The 19909-nt window shown below is 38.2% G+C and overlaps 1 protein-coding gene across 1 annotated transcript; it reads right to left on the reverse strand.

Moving 5' to 3' along the window:
• Positions 1–10399: 10399 nt before the first annotated feature.
• LOC122610307 lies at positions 10400–11323 on the reverse strand. Its single transcript, XM_043783303.1, has 2 exons — positions 11284–11323; positions 10400–11163 (listed from the first exon to the last, which is right to left on the reverse strand). Exons 1-2 carry the CDS (start codon positions 11321–11323, stop codon positions 10400–10402), a joined length of 804 nt encoding a protein of 267 aa, XP_043639238.1.
• Between the last annotated feature and the right edge of the window lie 8586 nt (positions 11324–19909).

A 19909-nucleotide genomic window follows, 5' to 3' on the forward strand; every position in this document is an offset into this window, starting at 1 on the left:
GCACAACCCTGGCAAAGGCATGTACGGGTTAAGCTTAACACTTTCATCTCTGTAAAATAGCTCGAGCATTAGCATATGTCACATCACATCAATTCACATTAACGTTTGGCCCTTAAACGTGCACGTGACATGGCAACTTAAAGAGTCTAGTGAACTAGATGAATAAGCCATACAATCATGCACATTTCAATAATCATCAACAAGTGTCATAAGTCATTACATCATAAGACAGTACATATCATTTCAAAAGATAACATCACATCACATATCATTGGGACTGCATTTCAGGTCTCAATGGTCATTTACATAGCCCATAACACCTCCCATGTAACCCCGAATACCCATAAGCAATCAAGATATCATTAGGGAAGTTATTATATGAAAACCATGCTTTTGTTGAACCCTCAGTGTGTCAAAGTAGTGTATCTTACCTCGTAGAAGCGTACGCAAACGATAACTAAAGTTACCGAGCTTTGCAAGTATTCCCGACTACCTATAATCATTAAACGACATAATAAGATAAACAAGTACCTACTTACTTTTGCTCATGAATCAAGCCTAAGTATCTATAAACATGACCCATGACAAGGCTTGATGCATCGGACATTCGATTAATACTTTAAAGCTTACATAACTCGACGAAACTCGACATTCACTCACTAAATTAACCTTTCTGGAAACTTGGCATCACAATCATCTTTTAAAAACATAACCATTAGAATGTAGACTCTCTTATGATTCCGTGGATAGCTTATTTGTTAAAAACGGAGTTACAGTTCAAAAGTTATGGCCATTTAAAAATTCCGTTGCTGTTGTGTCGCAACTACCAAGTTGTGTCGCAGCTATATGTCACTGTTTTCTGTCGCTATATGTCACTTTAAAGCTTAGTAGCTGCGCCGCAGCTAGCCCCGATTCTGCACAAACCTCATTGTTTAACCTCCAAAACTTAACCAAACACACCTCAAACGACCCCAAACCTTATGAACGACTTTTAACCCTCAAAATTCATCATTTTTAAGACTCTAATGATGTCATGAAAACAACCCTTAACATCCAATTGATTTGCAACACAACAACAATCGTTTTAGGTTACCGAATCGATTAAAACTCATGGTTTTGACTCCAGTCAACCCTCTAAAGACCTAGATCAGCTATGAATCGAATCAAGAGATTGAAAGGACATGTAATCAAAGTTATTATACCTGGGATACCTGGAGATTATAAAGAGAATGTAAAAACTTGATCAAAACACTCTCGAATCAACCAAACGAAGATGAAATCGAACAAGGAATTGATTATGGCAGTGGGGAATGGTTAGGGCTCAAAGAGAAAAGGATAATATGATTAATTAGAAGCTAATGACCTGCTCCAAGACCCTAATCCCGTTTTTTAGTTTCCACCTATGTCAAAACTAGTCCTTAGGCTTCCTTATGGCTTATATTTAGCTCAAAACACCTATTGTGAATACTCACAACACATTAAACACTTTAAGCACATCAAAAGGCATATAAAACATATCTTAAGCACTTTAGCACATTTATCATTAAGGCACCAAAGCCTGGCACATATAACACATTAAACACATATAGTCATTAAATCATTTATAGGCTTAACGGACACCTAATGTTGACTTAACGACTCAAGTCAACCGTTAAGTAAAAAGTTTGGGATGTTACAATTAACTCCCCCTTAAAAGGATTCCGTCCTCGGAATGTCATCAGAAATAAACAACTCTGGATACTTCTCCTTCATCATGGATTCGTTTCCCAAGTTAGGCTTTCACCATGGTTATGCTTCCATTTGATCAACACAAGGTCATTCATTTTTCGGCATAGCTTCTTTTGCTTTCTCCCAAGTATTGTTACTGGTTCCTCAATCATTCTTTTCTTCGGATCAATGCTCACATCTTCAATAGGAATAACACTAGACTCCTCCGCCCAACATTTCCTCAAATAAGAGACATGAAATGTATTATGGATTCCATCCAATTCTGGAGGCAATTCCAATTGATATGCTACATCTTTGATACGTTTCAAAACCTTGAATGGTCCAATGAATCGTGGACTTAACTTTCCTTTCTTTCCAAAACGAATGACTCCTTTCCATGGAGAAACTTTCAGCATCACCATGTCACCAACTTCAAACTCAACCGGCCTTCTTTTCTTGTCGGCATAAGTTTTCTGTCGTTCTCTAGCTACACAAAGTGCTTCCTTTGCAATATTAACTTTGTCAGCGGCGATCTCTATTATTTCAGGACCCGTAATTTGCTTTTCACCGGGCTCCATCCAACAACTTGGAGTCCTACACCTTCTACCATAAAGCATTTCAAATGGCGGCATTCCAATACTTGCATGATAGCTATTATTATAAGAAAACTCAATCAATTTCAAGTGATCATCCCATGCTCCACCATATTCTAGTACACAAGCCCTCAACATATCCTCCAATGTTTGAATTGTTCTTTCACTTTGCCCATCAGTTTGAGGATGATAGGCGGTGCTCAAATTTACTCGAGTACCTAATTCTCGCTGAAGACTTTTCCAGAAACTAGATACATACCTTGTGTCTCAGTTTGAAACAATAGACAAAGGAACACCATGCTTGGTGACAACTTCATCTATGTACATCTTTGCCATCTTGTTTAGTGGCACGTCTTGACGTGTTGCTAAGAAATGAGCACTCTTCGTCAACCTATCCACAATAACCCATACCATGTCATTTCCCTTAGGAGTTCTAGGCAACTTTGTCACAAAATCCATAGTAATATGATCCCATTTCCATTCAGGAACCTCCAATTGGTGCAACATTCCATATGGCTTTTTGTGATCAGCTTTTACCCGTGCACAAGTCAAGCATCTTTCAACAAAATGTGCAACTTCTCCTTTAATGTCCGGCCACCAATAAATAGGCTTCAAATCTGCATACATCTTTGTAACACCGGGGTGAACTGAATATCTTGACCTATGAGCTTCTTCAAGGATCAATTCTCGATTACCATCTAGCAATGGTATCCAGATTCGACCCTTTTATGTCCAGAAACCACGGCTGTTCGTTTCCATGGCAAGACGTTTCTTCTTCCCAATGCTTTCCTTGTCAATGTTCTCTTTCAACAAAGCCTTAACTTGAGCTTCCTTGATTCGATCAAGTAACCCCAACTTAGCTTGAACAACCATGCTCATCAATCTACAAGAAAAGTTCTGCACCTTTCTACTCAATGCATCCGCCACCACATTAGCTTTACCGGGATGATATTTAATCTCACAATCATAATCTTTCAGAAGTTCCATCCATCTTCTTTGTCTTACATTCATTTCCTTTTGTGAGAAGACATATTGCAAACTTTTATGATCGGTGTACAAGGTACACTTAGTGCCATATAAATAATGCCTCCACAACTTCAAAGCAAACACCACAGCAGCCAACTCTAGATCATGGGTTGGGTAGTTCTTTTCATGAGGCTTCAACTAACGTGAAGCATAGGCAATAACCTTGTCCCTTTGCATGAGAACACAACCCAAACCTAAAATAGAAGCATCACTATAAACAACAAGATCATCGGTACCTTCGGGTAAGGCGAGGATTGGAGCTTCACATAACTTGGTCTTTAACGTTTGAAAAGCCTTTTCTTGAGCTTCAGCCCACACGAACTTCACCCCTTTCTTTGTCAATTCAGTCATCGGCTTAGCTATACGAGAGAAATCTTAAATAAACCTTCGGTAGTAGCCTGCTAAACCAAGAAAACTCTTGATTTCCGTAGGTGTCTTTGGCTGTTTCCATTTAAAGACAACTTCAATCTTTGCGGGATCAACTTTAATACCTTCAGAAGAGATGACATGCCCGAGAAATTGAACTTCACAAGCCAGAATTCACACTTTGAGAACTTTGCGTATAACTTCTTCTCCCTAAGAACCTCAAGAACGGCTCTTAAGTGCTCACGGTGCTCTTCTTTATACTTAGAATAAATCAGGATATCATCAATAAAAACAACCACAAAATGATCTAAGAATGGGCGACATACCCGATTCATTAAATCCATAAAAGCGGCTGGAGCATTTGTCAACCCAAATGGCATGACAAGAAACTCATAGTGCCCGTAACGTGTACGAAAAGCTGTCTTGGCTACATCTTCCTTTTTGACCTTTAATTAATGATAACCGGACCGTAAATCGATCTTAGAGAAGTAGGAAGCACCATGGAGCTGATCAAAGAGATCATCAATGCGCGGGAGAGGATACTTATTCTTAACCGTTCGCTTTTTCAGCTCACGGTAGTCTATGCACATGCGCATAGAGCCATCTTTCTTTTTGACAAAGAGAACCGGAGCTCCCCAAGGCGAGGAACTTGGTTGTATGAAACCTTTGTCAAGTAGCTATTGAAGCTGAGACATTAACTCTTTCATTTCTATAGGAGCTAAACGATACGGTGCTTTTGCAACAGGAGTGGCACCGGGTACAAGATCAATCTGAAAAGTGACCTCACGAGCGGGAGGAATACCGGGAAGATCATCTAGAAAGACATCAGAAAATTCAGAAGCCACATCAACATTAGAGATAGAAGACTTCTCCTTTTGTGTATCAATAACATAAGCAAGGAAGTGATTCTTATTATGTCGAATGCAATTGAGAGCCTTCATCAAATTAATGATCTTTATGCTCCCTTTCTTCTTATCTCCATAAACAGAAATGACCTTACCATCCAGAGTAGAGAAACGCATGATCTTTTGAGAACATATAATGGTAGCATCATTTTGGGATAACCAGTCCATGCCTATCACTATATTAAAACCAGCAAGAGTAGTAGGCAAAAACTGGACCGGAAAGGAACAACCCTCAATCTCAATAGAACAATCATCATAACCCACACGGATATCACTAATAGTACCGTTAGCAATTTCTACCTCTATAGAACAATCAAGGGGGGTAGTAACTCTCTCGAGCTTAGGAGCAAACTAGATAGACACAAAAGACCTATTTGCACCCCAATTAAAAAGAACAGAAACAGGTTTTGAATTAACAAGGAAAGTACCGCTTACTACCTCATCATTTTCCTTTGCAAGGTCGGTAGTCATCTGAAAGGCACGAGACTTAGCTTTGGGCTGATCTTTCTTCTTCTCATCTTCTTTCTTCTTCACAGGACAATCTGCAATCAAATGGCCCGTCTCCTGGCACCTGTAACAACGAGTCTTATCCTTACAAACTTAGGTAGCATGGCCCGTCATACCACACTTATCACATCTCTTTGTCTTCTCAGAACATGACCCGTTGTATGGGGCCTTGCAAGCTGAACACCATGGAGTAATCTTCTTATCATCCTTACCTTTATGGGAGGAAGAACCTCCTTTAAACCGTTTTTCTGAATTTGAAGACCCATTAAACCTTCTCTTGAACCTGGACTTCTTATCGTCATCTTTTGTAGCCACTTTTTCAGACTTAAAATCATCATCCAATCTCTTAGACTCCTTGATAGCAGCAGACAACATAGTATGTTGCCTGCAGAGGCCACGATAGCTGGCAGGAAGACCATCACAGTAAGCTTCGATCTGATCTATCTCTCTGGGTACCATACAACCTACAAACTGGAGCTTTTCTGTAAATGAGCGGGCATACTCACCTATGGCACCTGGCTTAGCAGTCAAAGCCCTGAATTCCTTCTCGATCAACCTTAACTCACGTGTACCCACATATTCTTCCAAAAACTTTTCCCTGAATGTAACCCAAGGCATAGCAGCAAGCACCTCAAGAGTCAAGGAAACCGTAGCTGATTTCCACCAGTTGCGAGTATTCTTTGTTAACACGCAGGTAGCACATAACACCTTCATCTCATCTAGACAGTAGCATGAAACAAAAACCACTTCAATATCAGCTAACCATTCCATTGCACCCACTGCATCGAGTGTGCCATCAAATTCCTTAGCACCACACTTCTTAAAGCTTTCATATTTAAAGTTATGGACACCAGGAGCAACCATAACACGAGGCTCCACCCTATTTTCCTCACCATTCCCATCAGCTACAACATTTTCAGGAGCAACCAACGACCTTACAACAGATGGCTCGGCACGGTTTGAGCGGTTGGAATAGTTTCCATCAGTATGCTCATTCCGATGCAAGCTAGCTTCCCTTTCAGCTCTCATTTGAGCCAGCTCCTCTTCATTCCTCAACAAAAGAACTCGAATAGCCCTCAATTCATCATGCATTTCAACTCGGGTAGGAATCTGCTCAATCACTGGGTTTGCCCGATCAAATTCTGACCTAGTGAGCTGTACACCCAGAAGTGGCCTTCGAGGAGGCCTTTGGTTAACACCATTTCCAGCCCCATTTTGATTAGTTTGGGCATTGCTTGGAGCTGCTCTCTCACGTCGACTGTTAGTACGAGTGTTAACCATGATGTCTACAATGCAATGACGTCGGTTAACAAAGGTTAAAGTGAGAACAAAGAGATTAAGGATACTTAACATAAATTTTAGCAACATATAAACACATTCATGCCTCAATCTACACCCTCACTCAGTCCCAAACCGGTCCTAAAGCATTTCATTCCAATGGCTAAGCATACTTACTTAAGTCCTACATGTCCTCTATCGGTTTAAGTCCAATTCCTATAGTAAACCTATAGTTCTTGGTTCACTTAAACCATTTCTCTGATACCCACTTGTAACACCCATCATTTAAAAACAAGGATTTCCAAAAAATTTCACCTTACGGTGTCAAAGAAAGCGGAATAAACGTTTAAAAGTCCAAACCAATAAATTAAGTTTGGTTTATTCATCAAACGGTGTTACTAGCCATCATTGAAACAAGTCTAAATGGAAATCCATCGGTTTGCCAACATAAAACAACCGATCACAAGTCAATACAATTCATAAACATCTTAACATAAATTCAAAGGTCTAGAAGGAGCAGCCACTATGGGTAAACTATGTTCATCTTCAAGCAATCTACCCATGCCTCACTCTTTATTCATCAACACTCAAAGCTTGCTAAACCTGAGGGGACAACACATTTCAAGAAAACAAGTGTTAGCTAACGAATTAGCTAAGTAAGAGTACAAGGTTTAGAAAGCATTTGTTCAATTAAAACTTTATATAAGTGTCGTATTACATAATTAAGGCACATATCATCACATAACGTCACATCTTTGCATTAATCATCTTTCATATAGGATAGATCATCTTAAAGGTGCCTAATCATATTTAGCATCTTCACATATCACATCTAAACATCTTTTAAGTGTAACATAAGTCACACCCGACTAGATGGATTAACCTTACGGCTGTCCATCAATGTCGTTAAGGAATGGCAAGCCAATCCTTGAGTAATCCGTATGTAGAAGTCAAGTGGGGCTGGTAAGACCTCCCGTATTACTCTCCACGTTGTACCTCGTTGCAAAGAGCCACCCAAGCAACCACATCAAATGCACAACCCTGGCAAAGGCATGTACGGGTTAAGCTTAACACTTTCATCTCTGTAAAATAGCTCGAGCATTAGCATATGTCACATCACATCAATTCACATTAACGTTTGGCCCTTAAACGTGCAGGTGACATGGCAACTTAAAGAGTCTAGTGAACTAGATGAACAAGCCATACAATCATGCACATTTCAATAATCATCAACAAGTGTCATAATTCATTACATCATAAGACAGTACATATCATTTCAAAAGATAACATCACATCACATATCATTGGGACTGCATTTCAGGTCTCAATGGTCATTTACATAGCCCATAACACCTCCCATGTAACCCCGAATACCCATAAGCAATCAAGATATCATTAGGGAAGTTATTATATGAAAATCATGCTTTTGTTGAACCCTAAGCGTGTCAAAGTAGTGTATCTTACCTCGTAGAAGAGTACGCAAACGATAACTAAAGTTACCGAGCTTTGCAAGTATTCCCGACTACCTATACTCATTAAACGACATAATAAGCTAAACAAGTACCTACTTACTTTTGTTCATGAATCAAGCCTAAGTATCTATAAACATGACCCATTTCAGGTCTCAAAGAGCCACCCAAGCAACCACATCAAATGCACAACCCTGGCAAAGGCATGTACGGGTTAAGCTTAACACTTTCATCTCTGTAAAATAGCTCGAGCATTAGCATATATCACATCACATCAATTCACATTAACGTTTAGGCCCTTAAACGTGCACGTGACATGGCAACTTAAAGAGTCTAGTGAACTAGATGAACAAGCCATACAGTCATGCACATTTCAATAATCATCAACAAGTGTCATAATTCATTACATCATAAGACAGTACATATCATTTCATAAGATAACGTCACATCACATATCATTGGGACTGCATTTCAGGTCTCAATGGTCATTTACATAGCCCATAACACCTCCCATGTAACCCCGAATACCCATAAGCAATCAAGATATCATTAGGGAAGTTATTATATGAAAATCATGCTTTTGTTGAACCCTAAGCGTGTCAAAGTAGTGTATCTTACCTCGTAGAAGAGTACGCAAACGATAGCTAAAGTTACCGAGCTTTGCAAGTATTCCCGACTACCTATACTCATTAAACGACATAATAAGCTAAACAAGTACCTACTTACTTTTGTTCATGAATCAAGCCTAAGTATCTATAAACATGACCCATGACAAGGCTTGATGCATCGGACATTCGATTAATACTTTAAAGCTTACATAACTCGACGAAACTCGACATTCACTCACTAAATTAACCTTTCTGGAAACTTGACATCACAATCATCTTGTAAAAACATAACCATTAGAATGTACACTCTCTTACGATTCCGTGGATAGCTTATTTGTTAAAAACGGAGTTACGGTTCAAAAGTTATGGCCATTTGAAAATTCCGTCGCTATTGCGTCGCAACTACCAAGTTGCGTCGCAGCTATATGTCACTGTTTTCAAGTTGCGCAGCAGCTAGCCCCGATTCTGCATAAACCTCATTGTTTAACCTCCAAAACTTAACCAAACACACCCCAAACGACCCCAAACCTTATGAACGACTTTTAACCCTCAAAATTCATCATTTTAAGACTCTAATGATGTCATGAAAACAACCCTTAACATCCAATTGATTTGCAACACAACAACAATCGTTTTAGGTTATAGAATCGATTAAAACTCACGGTTTTGACTCCAGTCAACCCTCTAAAGACCTAGATCAGTTATAAATCGAATCAATGGATTGAAAGGACATGAAATCAATGTTATTATACCTAGGATACCTAGAGATTATAAAGAGAATGTAAAAACTTGATCAAAACATTCTCGAATCAACCAAACGAAGATGAAATCGAATAAGGAATTGATTATGGCAGTGGGGAATGGTTAGGGCTCAACGAGAAAAGGATAATATGATTAATTAGAAGCTAATGACCAGCTCCAAGACCCTAATCCTGTTTTTTAGTTTCCACTTATGTCAAAACTAGTCCTTAGGCTTCCTTATGACTCATATTTAGCTCAAAACACCTATTGGGAATACTTACAACACATTAAATACTTTAAGCACATCAAAAGACATATAAAACATATCTTAAGCACTTTAGCACATTAATCATTAAGGCACCAAACATATAACACATTAAACACATATAGTCATTAAATCATTTATAGGCTTAACAGACACGTAATGTTGACTTAACAACTCAAGTCAACCGTTAAGTAAAATGTTTGGGATGTTACAGATACCTTAAATGGCAAGAATTATAGTTAATTCGAAATATATTAACTACAATGAAAACGATACTCTGAGAGTACTTGAACAACTAATACGACTTCATGCCCGGATAATTGTACGGGGGCGTCAAGTAGGGATGAAGTACGGTAGGTTAGGATCTTGAGCTTTTTAGGGCCATTCGTTTTATCCAACCAATTCCGACTTAAAACCCGCTATTTCCCCCTATCTATACAACAAAAGGCCTGCGATCATGAAGTACTTGGAAAGGCGAAGTATGAATTTGGAAAGGCGGGATCACCTTGGAATTTAGAGAGAAAATGCTCTCTAGGGTTGCGCGATCGTAACCTCTTTTCCCTTTTATTTTTGTTACGGTAAAAAGGTTAATAATATAAATCACAAACATGAACAGGCAAAGTAGCAGAATGCTACTTCGACTTTACAAAGGTGCACACATAGTGCAAATATCCAAGACCCATCACGGCAACCAACTAGAGAGCTTACAAAAGATAGAAAAAACAATATTACAATACTCAAACACTAATTAAAGACATAGGTAACTTCCAGCTCCTTAAGGCGTCTTCAACTCTCGCTATCCTTTTGAAACGAAAAGTCAATAATTTTAACCGGATTGTCTCCAAGATAAGACCAATCAATTGATCAACAGGCCTTTCAATCTTTTAGAAAAGTCTAGCATTCCTTTCTAGCCATATAAAATAAGTAGTAGCAGCTAGAATAAGACGAGACACAATGCTTGCGAATGACCTGCGTTTTCCACACCTACGGAAAGCTCCCAAAATAGTATTCCAATCTGATGAAGTATAATGAATTTTTGCCTCCATTGAAAAAATAGATGTTTGTATGAGTCTGGCTCAGTTTCACGAAATGGACACACTTGAAGCACCAAAGAAGAAGCATGAACATCCCAACTTCTTAGACGATCTTGAGTTTTAAGTTTCTGATTGCAAACCAGCCAAAGATGAAAAGCATGCTTTAGGATCCTATGTGAGAACCACACCAAATCAAACCAATCTACCGAACTACTACGCTGTCTGAGATCATCCCAAACAACTCTAACCGAAAAATCTTTCAAAGATCCATCACGATATTTCCATAAGAGAATATCCGGGCTTGAATCATCAAATACAGTGGGAGATGGAAACAAGAATTTAGTTGACCACTCAACCGACCAATTCCACCTCAAGTTATGACAAACATCGGCCAACTTAGCATTCAATGAAAAACCAGCACGCGTAATGTCTCTAGGAGAAACAAACGAACCGAGAGGGCATCCCATAGCCCAATTATCATGCCATGCTTGAATCAACTTACCATTGCCGATACGAAACCAAAACTGAGAGCAAACCAATTGACTAGCTTGTAATAACTTTCTCCAAGACCAGGATATATTATCACGGCAAGGAACTTCCCAGAAACTTTGTGCTTTCAATTTATAACTATGAATCCACCGAACCCACAACGACTCCTTACCAGCTATAATGCTCCATTTATGAGAAGTAATTAAAGCATTATTAAAATCATGGAGACGATGAATTCCAAGACCCCCTTCTTCTTTTGGAAGACATACTCCCTCTCATGCCACTTTCGATTTACCTTGCTTCAATTCTCCTTGATTCCATAGAAAACCTCGCATGATTTGTTCAATCTCAAAAATAACTCTACTTGGCAAAATAAACACGGAAGACCAATAAACAAATTGTATCAATTGCAATATACCCGCAAAGGATAGAAATTTTGTTTTCCAGTCAGTCACTCTTCTTTGAACCTTTTCTATCAGCTCCTTACAGTCTTCGTAAATAAGACGAGTAGAAACCAACTAATGCAGAAATGACCAAATTCAATGAACTGATCGATACCAGTGAACTGAGCTGAAGTCCATTTCTGAAGATAAATTATGAGCTGAAGTCCATTTCTGAACTGAAGAGGTCATCTGAACTAAATCAGAATTCTGAGCAAGTGATGCCATCTGAACAAGCCATGCTTATTCTGCCAGCGATAGCCCACTTCAGACAAGTGTTCACTGAACTAGTTCAGCCACCAGTTATAACACTTCTCCAATGGCAGGAAGCTCCAGATACAACCATCAGAAATCCATCAGTGAAGTTTCCCACTGAAGCACTCTAGTGACTAGCTCCAGTCTCCAGATGGATGCTCCAGATGTACGTCTTCAGTTGAAGTCCAGATTTTAGTTTTTCCAGTTGCCTTAATAAAGTTTGTCCAGACGCATGTTCATGGGGTCCAACAAAGAAGGGATAGCAGCTGTTGACAGGAAGGAAGGAAAGAAGGAGTGACAACGTTATTTATAACAGTTTATGGGTCCATGCATAGAAGGAATCTTTTTAGATGCTTTGTCTGTCCATTTCCTATTGGCCAATAAATTAGTGGTTGTCCTTTACCCATAACAGCCTTTTGTTTATTTTATTATTATTTCGTTAATTCGTAGGAGATAGCTTCTGTGGCTATAAATAAAGGCTTTATTTCTCATTGTAAAAGCAGATTTGAATGAAGTCTCTATTTCTTATCCAAAATCTTTATTTACCTTTATAGATCTTTGATCTTGGTGGTTTGGAGTGATCCCTTTATCTATAATTGTGGTGGTTCGTCCTTTATCAATTATAGTGGCTAGACCTTTACCAAACATATAGTGGCTAGACCTTTGATCTTGGTGGTTCGTCCTTCTGTGGCTATAAATAGTGTTTCCTTTATCTTTGATTCCGGTGGCTTGGCCTTTACAAATCTTGGTGGTAGATTCTTTTATCTATCCCTTTTATTTTATTGTCTTGTTTTCGTTGTTTATTTCATAAAAACCAGAAAATACCAAAAATAGTTTGTCGAGTTGTCATTGAATTCCGCCGTGCTTGAGTTGTTGCGTGTTTTACGCATCACCAACGGTACCCCAAGATACTTTACCGGCAATTTACATTCTTCAAAAGGTAGCATATTAAGAATTTCAGACTTAACAATAGCAGGACCATTGCATAAATAAGTCGTGCTCTTAGGAAGACTTGGTGCAAGGCCCCTGATACATCAGTGAATTCTTGAAGCGCCTTCTTAATCAATGTAGCAGTTTCGCATCTCCATGAAGAAAAAACTTCAATCAACAGTATCAAAAGCCTTCTGAATATGAATTTTAAAAGCACACTGAGTTGGACCTCTATGAAGGTGATAATTATGCATAAGCTCTTGTGTTAAAAGAATATTATCAGATATACGTCTCCCTGGGACAAAAGTAGATTGATTTTCACTTACCAACAATCCCGAAAACCCCTTAATTTGATTAGCAAGAATCTTGGTGATGCACTTAAAAATACATTTCAAAGAGCTATAGGACGAAAATCAGTCACACGAGAAGGAGCGGAGACTTTGGGCAATAAAGAAATAATGGTATGGTTAACCTCTTTGAGAAGCTTTCCATGATCAAAGAACTCTTTAACAACATCAATCAAGCTCGGTCCAACAATATCCCAAGCACCTTTAAAGAAAGTGGGAAAAAAAAAGCATTTGGACCTGGTGCTTTATCATCTCCCATCGAAAAGATGGCTTGCTTAACTTCCTGATCAGTCACATGTAGAACCATCTGGTTTGCCTGCTCACTAAAAAGCCGAGAATGGAACAAATTAAATGAGTTTAAGGGTTGTACAGTACCTGATTTCTCCAAAAAATCTGTAAAGTGTGACACAAACAAGTGCCCAACAGCATCTGAGATAACATTAACTCGATTCCTAGCGGCTTATGGAAATACGCTGAATTTGATTCTCCTAATCTCAACCAATTTATCTTTGCTTTCTGTTTTAAAAATCTTTCCTCCGTGAGCAAAGCATCATTAAACGCAGTCAAATAAGCCGATTCTTCTTCTCTTAAGACAGGGTTAGCAGGATCTCTATCAATAGCTTTTTGCACCTCATCAAGTTCATGGCGTAACTTAGAAACATAGAATGAAGGTTTCCTTGATCATACAAAAGTTTCTTTAAAGCTTCAATTTCTTCACGAAACGGTACATATTATAACCTTCCACATTTTCCTCCCACGTACTTGAAACAACCTGTTTAAAATTAGGACTATGAACAAGTAAGTTAGCAAATTTAAAAGGTTTTGGAGTGACATTGGTTCCAAGCTGAATCCGCAAGATGGCTGGAGCATGATCCGAGATACGATATGACTGAAATAAAGCACTCGCCTCCTTAAATTCAGCATTGAAAGCCAAATTTGACATAATTTGATCCAGCTTTTTTGAGAACACCACCCCCACCTCTAGACTTCCATCTCTATAGATCTTGATTCCAAGAATGAATGACACTTCAACCCAAGTAACATTACTCCCACTAGCTTTGCGATATACACATGGCTCATTAGGATTTTGAGCAAAACCAAACATCTTGATTTCCTCATCAATCCTTTTATTCTAACTCCTTGATGCTTGCTTCAATCCATAAATGGACCTTTAAAGTTTGCACACTTTGTTGGGATGTTTCGGATCGACAAAACCTTCCGGTTGTTCCATATAGACTTCCTCATCTAGAAAACCCTTCAAGAAAACGGTTTTGACATCCATTTTCCATATCTCAAAGTCATAGTATGTTGCTATGGCTAAGATGATCCTAATAGCTCTAATGTCCTCAATGGGAGAAAAGGTTTCCTCATAATCCACTCCATAAAGTTGAGTATAACCTTTCGCCACAAGACGAGCTTTATAGGTGTGTACATTTCCATCCATGTCGGTCTTCTTCTTGAAGATCCATTTACACCCAACGGTTCTACCATTTGGTGGAAGATCAACCAAGCACCAAACTTGATTATCTTTCATGGATTTCATTTCCACATTCGCAGCTTCAATCCATTTGTCAGACTCCGGATCTGATAATGTAACTTTGAAATTAGGAGGTTCATTGAAATCTCCTAATACGTGTTCTTCAGATTCAATCATAAGATTTAATCTTTCACAAGCACGTATTGTCATTGAGGACCTACGAATTGGAATCGCTTCATCTTTAACTTGTAGTTCACCTAGAGATTCATCTCTTTGAACATTCCCCCCCCCCCAAGTTGAAGATTCCTAGTGCTTTCAGAAGTTGATACATCTTCTTGAGCTTCATCAAGTTCAACATCCTCCCACTGTCCTCTTGAGTTACGAGTTTCCTTTCAAGGAACTCAACAAATCGATGTACCTTGGCAGTGTTTTCCGTTGGAAAGTAGAAGTAATAACTCATTGTTTCTTTTGGGTGTCCTACTTTTCGGTAAAAAGGCCGTCACCCCTGGTTATATATTAAAAACAATGAAGAATAGGCGACCTGGTAGAATACCAAGTCGACTTTTACAAATCACCCAGAAGAGGTATAGTATCCAAAATAAACAAGGGTAAACCCTAATCAAGCTATCCTAGCCATACCAAGCATCATCTAAGCTATAAGAGTGATACAGGCACCTCAAACATATACATCAGCTACTACAAAGACAAATGACAGGGACACATTTACAAGGAAACCGGAGTTACCTCAAACATGCATATCAACTTGTCCATGTACCAGAGAGAGGGACACATATACAAGGCACCTATAACACTACAAATAACAAATACAAGAAAGAATTACAAAATTACCAAAGATTATTAATAGAGCGAGGCAAATCCCAAGCTATCCTAAGCTCTTCTAGTCGTCTTGATTTCTTGAAACGAAAAGTAAAAAGCTTCAAGTGAATAGTATGAATAATAGCATCAGCAAGTTGATTAGGCGCCCTCTTATTTTGAGCAAATAACCTTGAATTTTGTTCACGCCAAATATAATAAACGGCTGCCGCAAAGAGAAGCTTTGTGACAACACTCTTTATCGAGTTCTTATGAGCAAAAGGCAATATCTCCGAGACAATATCATCCCAAACAACTGAGCTCACCCCAAAGTTTGCTTTAATACGAACTCGATGCCAAACCTGTTAAAAAAAACACATTCAAAGAAAAGATGGGTAATATAATAAGGAGTTGACGTACACAAAGGGCACAAAACACGTCCTGATTAGTGCAGCCCCGAACATCCCACGACCTTAAAACATCTTGAGTCTTAAGCTTCCGAAGCATCGCCAACCACAAAATTAAAGAATGCTTCGGTGTAGATTGCTTAAACCACACCATAGGGAACCAAGAGACCTTTATTGATCTATTCCGCAAATCCTCCCAATCATTTAAAACTGAGAAATCCAACACCTTACCCTCACGATCTTTCCATTTAACAACATCTTGCCTTTCTGGATAAAGCGTTGGAGGAGCACCAGGATCAAAACGATCAGCCTAAGAGATCGGCCAGGTCCAAGAATTATTAACCACCACATCCGACACTCGTGCATTTAATTGAAAACCAGCATTAGCAATTAATCTAGGAGATACCTTGTCAATTAGAGGACTATCATTAGACCACATATCAAACCACGCAGAAGTTGAAAGACCATTTCCAATTTGATGCCAAAAATGTTTCTGCACAACATGACGCACTTGAAATATTTTCCTCCAACTCCATGACATATTACCCGTAGCCTTCACCTCCCAAAAATTCTTTCCGCAAAGCTTATAAATATGAATCCATTGAACCCAAAAAGATTGCTCTAAAGAAAGGAGCCGCCAAATATGAGCTGCAATCAAAGCTGTTCTAATTTCCGAACACCAAGGCCCCCCTCTTCCTTTGGAAGACAAACAATATCCCATGCCACTTTAGCTTTACCTTTCTTCAACGTGCCCTGACTCCATAAAAACCCTCTCATAATCTGCTCAATATCAAGAATAACCCGAGAAGGCAATATAATCACTGAGGACCAATACACATGCATAGAAGACAAAACCGAATTGATAAGCTACACACGACCAGCAAAAGATAAGAGTTTATTCTTCCAGTCATCCACTCGATTACGTACCTTTTCAACAAGTATCCTACAATCCTGCAACATCAATCTAGAGGAGACCAACGAAACCCCCAAATATTTAACCGGTAATAGCCCTTCCTTAAATGGTAGCACATCAAATATAGCTAATCTTACATGATTAAGTATATTACAAAAGAAAGCTGTACTTTTAGGGATACTCGATGTTAAGCCCAAAACCATCTTAAATTCATCAAGGGAATCCATAACAACCTTTGCCGACTCTACATCCCCCCTTATAAAGATAAAAAGATCATCAGCAAAACATAAATTAACATTGTTAATTTCTTCACAATGAGGATGAAAATGAAAAGAGTCCAAATTTCTGACATTTGGATGAATAATCAAAGTAAGAATCTCCATGACAAGGGTAAAAAGGTAAGGAGATAGAGGATCCCCTTGTCTTAAACCCCTCCGACCATAAAAGAACCCATGCAAAATACTATTGATACTAAGAGAGTAGGAAGTGGTAGACACACATTCCATTATCCAATGAATCATTCGAGCATGAAATCCATAGCCGACCAAAATGTCATAAAGAAAACCCCAATCAACCGTATCGTAAGCTTTTTGAATGTCAACTTTAAAAGCAGCTCGTGGAGGTCCTCTATCCAAATGGTAATTATGCATCAATTCCTGAGTCAGAAGGATATTATCCGAAATCCTTCTACCAGGAACAAAAGCTGATTGATTAATACTAATCAAATCATCAAGACATCCATTTAACCTGTTCACCAAGATCTTGTTAATACATTTCAGGATAATATTACACAAAGAGATGGGCCGGTAATCATTAATGCGAGAAGGTGAATCAACTTTTGGAATAAGAGAAATAACTGTATGATTTAGTTTTGAGAGGCCGACCACTAACAAAGAAATCTCGAACAGCCTTAATGACATCCGATCCAACAAAATCCCAAGCCCCTTTAAAGAAAGCTGCCGAAAAACCATCCAGGCCTGGAGACTTATCATCCCCCATAGAAAAAATGGCTTGCTTTATTTGCAATTCAGAAACATCACCCATTGCTAAAGCCTTTTCCTCATCAAGTCTATTAATAAAGAGATCCCTAGAATTAAGAACTGAAACCGAACCTGGTTGGCTAAGAAAACCAACATAATGAGCCTCAAAAGCATTAGTCGCATCATCTCCATCAAGTTGATTACCCTGCGAGTCAAGTATCATATCAATTCTATTCCTTACAGCCCGAGACTGATGAGTGAAATCTAGTTATAAAATTTATAAAACACAAATTATTGAGAACTGACTACAACACACTTACGGGCAGTGTACCCGATCGCATGCAGTATAGTAAATTCGGTAAATCCGAGGTCGATCACAAGGACTTTGTAAGCAATTGTTAAAATAAAGTAATTCGGATTAAAAGGGGGGGTTTTTATGGCCGAGTTGCCACGTTGCAAGAGTTAGTAGAAAAAGTTAGTAATCCCGTAGTATTAATCGCAAAGAGAAGTTTTTGTTGTATTTAAACAATAATTTAAAAGGAACACATACTTGGATCAGCTCACATTACTTGCATTTGTTGAACGACTCAAAAGATAGACAAGATGAACTTCCGTTATACTTGCCACTTCAATTGCTCTAAATATAGTTATCGCTTCCGCGTTTAATTTCTATTCAAAACAATTAAGCATTAAGATCCTGAGTTGATTTTTACGATTTAACCTTAGCTTTCTTCCGAACTGCTTATTCACATAATCAGATTCCTCTATCATAAGTGTTTACACATTCAAAGTGAATTTAATTGTTTAAAATCCTTATCGTTAGTTTCTTCCGAACTCCAACGACTTTAGGTTAATCATAGACCGATTAACTGTTTCATAAACCAATTGACAATGACTTAGATTTCTTCCGAACTTCTAATCACTATTATCAATCAATTAACATAAAAGATAAAAACAATATTTAAACCCAATTAAATATGGATCTACGATTAAACATAAAAATTTTGTTCACCAATTGCAAGTAAGATCAAACAACCCTATGACATGTTTACTACCCAAGCGGGTACAAGGAAGATTAGTTACTCATGACAAAACAAATACAAACAATCATCAAATAAATATAATCCATAAGAATAATTGTATATAGTAATGAAGTCTTGCAATATTACACTAATAATTAAAATAAAGAAAGTAAAGTAATCGAACAATGTTATCGATGAGGTAGTGATCGAACTGCTCGAATTGTTGCTGCTTGTCGAATACCTCACAAAAGTGAGGTCTCCTTTTTGCGGCTGCCAATCCTGCGCCCAACACACACCCTTCTAACCCTTGTATTGGATAGAAAATATATATATATATATATATTCACTTTCAAGACTCCTTAAACTTGTGCAGCCGAGCCCATAAAAAGAGATGGGCTTTCTCTTTTATTTGTTGTCACCTCATGGACCAAATGCAAAAGCCTTTTATTTGTTTTAGCCGTGATTGTATTTCTCGGTCAAATATTTGTAGCCAAAAGTCAAAGCATGAATATTAAACTTGATAATTTGACATGCAATTGTTCATTGTTGATGCTGCACACCAAGCCACGTATAAGTCAAACTGTTGACATTATGGACTTGTTCTAATTCTTCACATAAATCCTTTATTGTTAAGCTTCTCTCATTTACGGTTAAATATCACCATCTTTTGATCCACCTTTGTGTTGCTTAATCAATTGAACCTACAACATAAATAAAAACATATTAAGCACCAAAGTCTATAAAAATGATAATAATTTTAACATAAAAGAAATGATATCGTGTAAAATAAATATATATAAAAGTTTTTCGTAGTTGGGATTGGAAAATGATAATAATTTTAACATATTTCAAAGTTGTATGATGTGTGTAAAAAAGTTTTTCGTAGTTGGGATTGGACTTCAAATGAAAACTCGTGTGCGAAAGGTACTAGAATAATTTTGGGATGGAACACCGAAGTCGTTGATGTGATGGTACTTGGCCAATCGGATCAAGCGATCCATTTGCAGGTTGTTTACAAACTTGACAAGAAATCTTTTTATTGTACTTTTATTTATGCAGACAATTACTACAATAGAAGACGAGTTTTGTGGAATGACCTTCGTGTCCATAAAGCTTTTGTAAAAGATAATCCATGGGTGCTTCTGGGTGACTTTAACTCGGCATTGAACTTAGAGGTTTCTTTTTCGGGGTCTTCTAGTATTACTATTGGAATGCGAGAATTTAAAGAATGTGCCATAGATATTGAAGTGATGGATGTTAACTGTTCCGGTTTTCATTACACGTGGACTTAGAAGCCTAAAAAGGGTGTTGGAATCTTGAAGAAAATTGATCGAGTA

Source organism: Erigeron canadensis, chromosome 8, assembly GCF_010389155.1.
Source record: "Erigeron canadensis isolate Cc75 chromosome 8, C_canadensis_v1, whole genome shotgun sequence".
Taxonomy (NCBI): domain Eukaryota; kingdom Viridiplantae; phylum Streptophyta; class Magnoliopsida; order Asterales; family Asteraceae; genus Erigeron; species Erigeron canadensis.